We start from the raw sequence: 9,037 nt of genomic DNA on the forward strand, positions 1-9,037 counted from the left end.
ACACTCACATGCATTGGTCTGCCCTGGAGGTTGCAGCCTTGGCTCTGCTGCGCTCCACTGAGTCTGCCAGGAGATCTTATGGACGCCTCAGTGGAGCGGACTCTTAAAAACACTGCTTACCCAAGGAGATTTATTTAAAGTTACAGAGCAGTACAAAGTGTCTAAAACCTCTGAGAGAAACTGTGTGTGTGTGTGTGTGTGTGATTCATTGTACATGCGAGACTGTGTTGAAATGCTACGAAAACAAAACAAAAAAATGAAGCGAGTGATGTTTGTGTTTTTTCTAAAAGGTGTGTAAACCTTGTCATTTTAATGCAGTATTTCTCCACAGCTCATTTGTCATAGTCCAAGCGTTTGTTCTCAAGCAACTGTAGTGTTTTTGTTTTTTTGTTTTTATTCATCTCCCACATTTTACCCCAGAGATAATCATCACATTGCGTTGGCAGATTTCTTCTCTAACAGACTTTGACATGTCGCCTGGTTTCAGTATGCGTTTTCCAACCTGTGTGCAGTAGGACACTACTGTGCACACATGAGTGTGATTTTTAGGGGGGAACAAACAGTATGAAGGTGCTAATGAAATTGCTCTGTTTGTTGTTTATAAAAATGAATTGCATTTTTGAAGAGCTACACATGCTTGAGGAACGAAATCTGTAAATAGAACCATAGCACCGCCTACAAAATTAAATAAAATAAAATTCAGTAAAGTTCAGTAAAAAAACGACTTGCGTTCCAGATCCAACAGGAAGCCCACCATGTTGATTTTGCTGAATTTTGCACCATTTTTGCCAATTTAATATGGGGTGCTCAAAGGAGCGAGAGCTGTTACTTCCAGTTTGAATTTTAATTGTTTTAATGACTTATCATTGTGTGTAACGTAATGTAGAAACTAAGCACTTTGAATCACCTTGCTGTTGAATTGTGCTATATAAATAAACTTGCCTTGCCTTACTTTGAGCCGCTCCATTATTTGCATAAGGGGTCGCCACAGCAGGTAGCAACAAATATTGTTATTTTATGTTATTTTTTTAATGTCAGGTCCTCTTCCTGACCCAACCCCAAAGGGATTTGGCGTACTGTCATGTTTCCAATTTCAGTCACTGAATGTTTGAGTTTAATGTAAGCTCTACAGTGAATAAATGAAATTCTAATTTGTGTTGTGGTGGTGGAACAAGATAAAGGAACCTTTTCCTCAAGATCACCATGTGGCAGTACGTTGGTTGTCCGTAGTTTCTACACAGAATCACATCCTATCATGTGGCTGAGTACTGCTAAAAAGGAGCCAGTTGAGGTGGTTCTGTGATCTGGTTAGGATGTCTCCTGGGCGCCTCCCTTTGGAGGTTTTAGCTTAGCCCCTGTCGCACAGGAGAAGTCAAAATACACAAAGCACCAATTTTCTGTGTGCTATTTTTAATGTTTTTATTTATCCTCCTCCCATCCTCCTCACCCTCACGGTGAACTTCACTGTTGTTCCCTTTCCTGTAGAAACCATGCTATCTGCATGTGTCTGCTCTGCTGTGCTGGGCAGCCAGTGCACAGTATAGAGTTTTTTTTTGTTTGTTTTGTTTTGTTTTGTTTTTTTTGGGGGGGGTTCACTTTTGCACACAAACCAAAGTCTCAGTCTGCTTTTTGTCCATTTAACATCCTGTTGGGTAAAATTGTTGATGAAATAAAGTAAATTCCCTTCGGTGGTATTATGCATTATTGTGCATGTTACTTAGTCTTATTTCTGTGGCATTGTGTTGTGAAAATAAAAACTTCACTGATTTATGGTGATTGCAGAAACCTTGACTTTGGATGGTCCCGTGTTCTTGGCTTAAATGCATCTGGCATCAGCTTGCCTAAAATTGTGCTGAGTAGATAATTGCTTTTCCCTGCAATGAGTTGACAGTTTGAAATATGATCAAAAACGCTTAATCTCTTAGGAAAATGATAAGTTAAAGCAACTAGCTGGCAGTCAAATGAAACAATAAAACCATTCTTTTACTTTGCGTGGTAATGCGCTCACACAATATTTACATAAGCTGTTTTAAGGACAAAATCAGCTGGCAGGAAAACCTGGAATACATTTATTATTGTTTTGTGGGTGCGTTTAACACGCTTATGCAACTTGATCATTCATTCGACTTTGTTATTATTTGCATCTGCTAAAATAAAAATCTTTTCCTCTGTTTTCTCCACAGTACATCAAGATCCCAGCTCCCACTTCAGAGTCTCCTTCTGCTCTCCGTGTCTTTTCCTTTTACTTGTCCAGCGACAGCAAAGACCAGCCACAGGCCAGCTTTGACTGCATCCATCAGTATGTGTCGAGGTATGAATCCGAAACTTGTTTTCACAAGTCGAGTACTATTATCGCCACTGAATCAAGATCCAACTTTGAGCACCATGGAAGACTAATCAAAAATCCCTTTTCCCCCGTTACATTAATCAGCAAAGAATTTTGGCAAATATTTTCAATAAAAAAAAAAGAACTCTTTGTTAAAGCTTCAAACTTGGCTATTCTTCTCTGGATAAGCGCAGCCAAAAGTTCTCGCTCAATATGCCTGACTGAATTTGCCAGAACACACACACAACCCCAGTGAACCACCTGCAGACTTAAAATATGCTGCTAACATTTATGTTGGTTATTATCACTTATTAAGACCAAATAGATGTACACACAAACTTCATACCCACATACCAGCCAATCACATGGCCACAGCTCAGTACATTTAGGCATGTAAACTGAAGTTCAAACAGACCACCAGAATGGGGAAGAAAGCTGATTTAAGCGCAACTATCTTTAGGATTTACAGAGACTGGTCAGAAATATTAAAATATGCAGAGATCGGCAATTCTCTGGATGAAAATGCTTGTTGATGCCAGAGGTCAGAGGAGAATGATTAGACTGCTTTGGGTTGATATGAAGGCAACAACTCAAATAATCACTTATTACAACAAAAGTATGCAAAAGAGCTTCTCTGTAAGGACAACTTATCCAACCTTTAACCCTCTTATCAGCTAAGAACAAGAAACTAAAAGAAAAATAAAGGATTGCAAAAATGTTTAAACCAAGATCCATCTTGCATTGCATCAACAATTTAGGCTGGTTGGGTGAAGGCCAGCCTCAGATTCAGTCTGGAAGATTTATAATACTGTTTTTTGCTGAATCCACATTTTCAGCCCCCTTCAGTCTGATAGCTGGTTGCCTGCATACATGGCTACTGGCATCCACGTATTGTCTGAAGGTTGCGGCCCAAAAATGTTCCAAATGTAGAAGAAAATGCAAACAAAGTACACCACTACCCACTTCCAGTGGGTCATAAATGGTTATGAAGAAGGATTGCGTATTGCTTGTGCATCATTTGTGGAGAATTTTGCAAAGTACACTTTTGAGCTTCCAGATGTGTAAGTGGTCTGATCCTCTTGTAGTGGCTCATAACCTCAGAAGACACCGTCTCCCTATGCTCGCAAATCAGAAGAGACTGTTTGCTTGCATCTTACCGTACAGACCATGGGGCACTTGTAATTTCCTGTAAATTTCTGGGCCGAACCTCTCATTACTGAGACCCGCGTTGCTTTATTTATGGAGTGGATATGCTTGGAAACTAAAGGTTATGCTCTGTTGCGGCTTCTTGGTGCCAGATGGCTAATTGTGGCCTGAACTTTAACTAGCTTTCATTTCAGCCAGTTACTGCAGCCAAGAGAAACGGCACATCAGCATGACAGCAATATCTTGCTCCCGTTGCCCCCTGCATTTGTTTTGATATTTGGAGGACAGAGTGAAAGAGTGGCCATTGGTCACTTATGTTATTGTATAGTGAAAATGTCTCAAATTAGCAGGAATTGCTACTTGTTTTAAATTTTGTTCTGTTTTTGTTTGTTTTTTTGGATTTTGGCAGCTCTGTAAATCTCTGATTTATTTGCTCCATTAATGGAGCTCAGGTTCTTATTTTAACTTTTTACTTTTGGCCAAGATGATTCTTGTTTTGCAAGCATGCCGACAGGAGCCAAGTTAATCCTGGCGGTTTTTCTACATGGTCTGTCCTGCTCTGAACCAAGATATATAGCCTTTCTCACATGTCACAGGCTGCAGAGCTAAATCTAGACAGTGACATAACATACAGCAACCACAGGTTTAGCCAGATTCCGCCACAAAGCCACTTTCTGCTGCAAAGGTTCTGCGCTGCCATCCTGCTTTGAGATAACTTAAAGGATGTTTTTAAAAAGCAGCAGAATGCCGTGAAGTTCAACAGCTGGCTGTTTTTTATTTTGTAGTGACGGCCGCGAACAGCTGGAAGGTCAGGGCAGCATCCAGGACAAGATCACTGTGTGTGCCACCGATGATTCCTACCAGATGACCCGCGAGAGGATGTCGCAGGTGGAGAAGGACAGTTGGAGCCGCTCTGCCATTGAGATCAAACCTGGAGCAACACATCCAAGTAAGATTAAGCAAAAGGCTTCTGTGGCAGGAAAACCGAAATCAAAGATGATACATCTGCAGATTTTCATGTGGAAGGGCCAAATAGCTTTTTAGTTGGAGAGGGATCAGCAATTTGGATGTGGATACAAAAGAGGCTGTATAAAAACCCAAATAGAAATATAATAGCACCAATAAAAGTAAAAGGAATACTTGCCTTGAAAAATATTCCTTTATTTATTGCTTGAAGCTAAAAACCAGATACTTTCCTGTTTTTGATGTGCGATGAAACCACATGCGTAGGCCGTATTTTTGGTTATACCAAGACAAAAGCTAAGCCTTTTCTCCGATATTTAATGTTTGTCATTGTTCAAAGTCAGAAACTGTCTTTAAACTTTAATTTCAGGGAGTTTCGATTCACTGCCAGGCCCTTACCATTAATACAACTGAAAAGTATAGTTAATGGAGCCATGTCTCTAAAACAAAGATTATTGCAGAATGAGAGCTGTATGGGACGTGCAGGTTTTACTAACTATGACCTGAAAGCTACCTTCTGTGTTTTTTCCCTGTTCGCTAAACTTTGCTGCGGTTATGCAAAACTTTTTCTTGGCTCTGTCCTGGACCCCCATGTCAGTGCTGAAGCTCCAGGGAAGCTGCAACTGTAGTTGGTTTAAACCAGATTACTGCATGGATTGTGTAACATCAGATCTTAAGGTGAACATGACAAAGCAGTATAAATTGTAACTCTCACAGAATTTATTAGAAAGAAAGCCAAACCCTATCAAGCACGTATCTGGCACACCATAAATCCCCATGACATTATAACATAATTCTCCTTATTTTCATCATGATAAATGACTAACAGAAGTACATATGCATGAAGTTATCTGTTGGACTTACTTTTTCTTTTCCTGTCACTGACCTGCAAAGCGCAGATTAACCCGTAATGGGATTAGCACAGAGAGACGTAGCTTTCACTGCTCTAACATGCCCCATCTGTCTTCACTGGAGATACAAGCGATAATCAATGGCATCTTTACATCTAAGGACAAGTAGCTGCAAGTCTGATCTATAAATAGCAGGTTTCAGATGATATCTCGAGTAAAGTGTTCATCACTTTTTTTAAAATCTGTTTATTTTATCTCAGATCTCACTGCCTTAAGATTCTTTTCTCCTTGTACCTTCCTGAGCCTTGTTCTGCTGGAGATTCCTTCCTGTAAAAAGGGAGCTCTTTCTTCCCACAGTCGCCAGCTTGCATAGGAGATTGTCTGATTGCTGGGGTTCTCTCTCTCTAACCTCAGGAATCCACCAGGCGTGGCTGTGTTACATTCTGACCCCAGTAAGACGGTGCTTGTAATTCCACAGGATGACCCACAAAGTATTTCAGAATTGTCCCAGAAGTGTAACCCTGCTTAAAATTGCATAGTTGTATTTTCTTGTCTTTTTCCCCTTGTTTCCTTTTTTTCTTTTCTTTTCTTTTCTTTTTTCTTTTAATAAAATATGAATTAAGCTACATAGAGCAGGTAAGGAGTAAAGACAGGAAATCAGACAAAGAATGATGATAGATAATCTGGCCAATTTTAAAACATAAAAGACCCCTGGCAGACTAAATTGTGATTCAAAGCCATGCAAAGAACAGAACAAAACTGCACTGCAATCCGATCTCAAAGGCATGCACCTGGTGTTTTCCTTGTGCTATATTGTATGTAGACTGAATTCAATTACTGCATCAACTGGAGAAAACTGTTGTTCTCAGAACTACATTTTTAGCTCCTAACACAGAAAAGGTTATCAGGTTATAGGTTTACCAGCATAAGAGGACCTTTTGAGAGATGTAGGTGTACTGTGATTGGTATAGTAGCAATACAAATAGTATTAACCTTGGTAAAACATGAGTCAAGTAACCAATAACTCTTAACTATAGCCAAAAAAATAAACATGCAACATGCAAACACCAACACTAAAATCCATTCTGTCTATAACTGGACGGCAAAATATAAAACAATGTCAAGTAAACACTTGTGAAGCTGATTAGCGCAATCCACAAGAAGGCAAAAAATATTGAGAAAACTCAAGAGGCTAAAACAGCAATACAAGAAAAACAAAGTTAATGTTGCATTCCTGGCCACTGGCTGGTTAATACAGTGATTCAGCTTTTCTATAAGCAATATGAATGCAAACAGATGGAAAGAAAGGAGAGTATGAAGTTCAACGAGGAGCTCTTCAGGTAGTTCTCAAAACTGCTTGATGCAAAACAGGCTTCTGTTTTGCCACCTGCAATAAAATGTGAAATATCCTGCTTTTTATAAGCCCGCTCCTTGAGGCATACAAAGTATTTATAATTAGATGTTGATTTGATTCATTAACATAATGTGTGTGTCTTTTGAGGTAATGTCATCTAAGTTAATCCATCCTAAATCACAGGCGGACTGATGCATCATCGTAGATCTTGCTCTTTTACTTTGTGTTCAGGTAAATGTGTCAAGTACCAGAAGAGGCCAGGCCCACTCCCTGCCTCAGATAGCAGCTTCTCCAAGTACTCTGTCAATAACCGGAGGAATGGCAGTATGGCGACCTCAATGCAGAAGCCCCTGAAGGATCGCATCGTCCACCTGCTGGCTCTCAAACCCTACAGAAAACCAGAGCTGCTGCTGTGGCTGGAAAGAGAAAGAGCAAGCCCCAAAGATAAGGCCGAGCTGGGTGCCATACTGGAGGAGGTACTTAGAAACACTGTTTGTAGACAAAATGTACAAAAGCTGAAGCAATTGCATCCATGCAGAGGCCACAGAGTGTAAAAAAAGATGGATTTAGCCACTGCAGTGTCATCATGTTGGTTTTCTGGATCCAAAAGGGGATTTCTGGGTAAGAAAGCTGCACCCATTAACTCTGTGGATGCACTGTTCAGACAAAGATATAATTTGTAGTACAATACTAGTATAATACAAGTTGACTCACCATAACTGAAGTATAAACGTGGATAATGCGTACCACACAGGAGGCCATACTGTTTGTTCATTAAAATGCTCTAAAAAGCTCCAACAGCAGGGTTTAGAGTTCCCTCTGACCACCACCAGGCGGCAACGGGTGAAGTGTCTTGCCCAAGGACACAACAACCGAGACTGTCCAAGCCGGGGCTCGAACCGGCAACCTTCCAATTACAAGGCGAAATCCCAGCTCTTGAGCCACGATCGCCCCGGACAGCTGGTGGTTTCAATAACCAGTAAACAATGATGCGGTGGTTACTTCCATCTTTTATATACAGTGTATGGTTTTTACTTAAAGCCATCATGACCTTGAAAATGCATAACTCCAACAGATTGTCCCAAAGGGGGAAAATGAGTGTAGAAACAAACATTTCTTTCCCTTAATTTCATTGTTCTTGACAATGACAATAAATAAATACTACTACTACTACTACTACTACTACTACTACTACTACTACTACTAATCATCATGTAAACATGTTTGCACCGGTTGCTGCTTGGCACACACGCATGCCTAGCGCAGCATCTCATGCATATGTTTTTCAAATGTAGACTTTGTACATTATACTCCCTGAACATCCTTAAACACCCCTAATTGTCATTATATAAAACTTTAAAAAACACGCTATGGTTTTGCACATTATACCAAGACAACAGTGATTTACATTTCCAGCCAAGCAAATGTGCTTGTGTTGGCTCTGTTTTTGCACATTATATATGGCCATTGCCTGACATTCAACTAATATCACATTGTGAAAATCAAGTATGTGTTTCCCTACTATATTTAACATTAAAAAAAACAACAACAATACATTTTGACACTGTCAGAGTGTCTGAAAGGTACTTAAAAGCTCTGAACAACACAGATCTGTGGTAATGTGTGTGCTGACAGAGACCAGCACCATTTGTGCTTTAATCAAAGCCGGGATCTAATTTTAAGAAGTTTCTTTTGCTTTCCTGTAAATATTTTTGAGTTATTCCTAAGTGATGTTTGTTTGTGTGTTTTGCAGGCCTTCTGCTAGTTGATGTCTGTACACGCATGTGGTTCTTGTTTCACTGCATAGGAGTAATTAGGTCGCTGCTGTAATTGAGTCTTCAGAGATTGTTTGCTATTGGGCAGACTCCTCTGTCTGGAGGCTTCAGAAAGATAGACGTCTTTAGAAAATGTGAGGGGAAAAAATCTGGGACGCTCGGATGGAAACGGAAACGCTGAGAAGGTGTTGTTGCTTTTCAGGAATGTGGATGTTTCGGGTTTAGCACATAATGGATTCAGGTGGTGGCAGCTTTTGTGTTTTTAAGTTTCTGAGTAGTCTTTTTATTTATTTTTCTACCATTTCATATTTTATTATCTCAATCGAAACAAGTTTGCAAGAAGCCCAACTTACTGACAAATTAGTAGGCGGAATATAAGACACGTTGATATCGATTGCTATTACATATGTGAGGACATGTTAAAAATAAAAAAAGAGGTTTGGTATATTTTAAGGATTAAAAAATACCACAAAGATAATTTTTAACCCTTTTTGATGTTTTTGTTGTAATCTGTGGACTGGATTTGTATGATTCCAGTCGGCATTCATTGCTAATAGCTTCTCAATCACAAGTCAATACCAGTTGACCACATCCTGGATTATACTCCTTTTTTTTTTTTTTT

At 39.7% G+C, this 9,037-nt stretch overlaps 1 protein-coding gene across 1 annotated transcript in view; it reads left to right on the forward strand.

Moving 5' to 3' along the window:
- LOC102192890 (RNA polymerase II elongation factor ELL) overlaps positions 1 to 9,037 on the forward strand; it is a 33,507-nt gene that overhangs the window by 17,911 nt on the left and 6,559 nt on the right. The window contains exons 3-5 of the mRNA XM_005733389.1: positions 2,184 to 2,311; positions 4,258 to 4,421; positions 6,872 to 7,116. Of these exons, the coding sequence (XP_005733446.1) occupies positions 2,184 to 2,311; positions 4,258 to 4,421; positions 6,872 to 7,116 (537 nt within the window). The remainder of the gene's footprint in view (positions 1 to 2,183; positions 2,312 to 4,257; positions 4,422 to 6,871; positions 7,117 to 9,037) is intronic.

The sequence above is a fragment of the Pundamilia nyererei genome, unplaced genomic scaffold (assembly GCF_000239375.1).
Source record: "Pundamilia nyererei isolate P.nyererei 1_Seehausen unplaced genomic scaffold, PunNye1.0 scaffold00051, whole genome shotgun sequence".
Lineage (NCBI taxonomy): Eukaryota > Metazoa > Chordata > Actinopteri > Cichliformes > Cichlidae > Pundamilia > Pundamilia nyererei.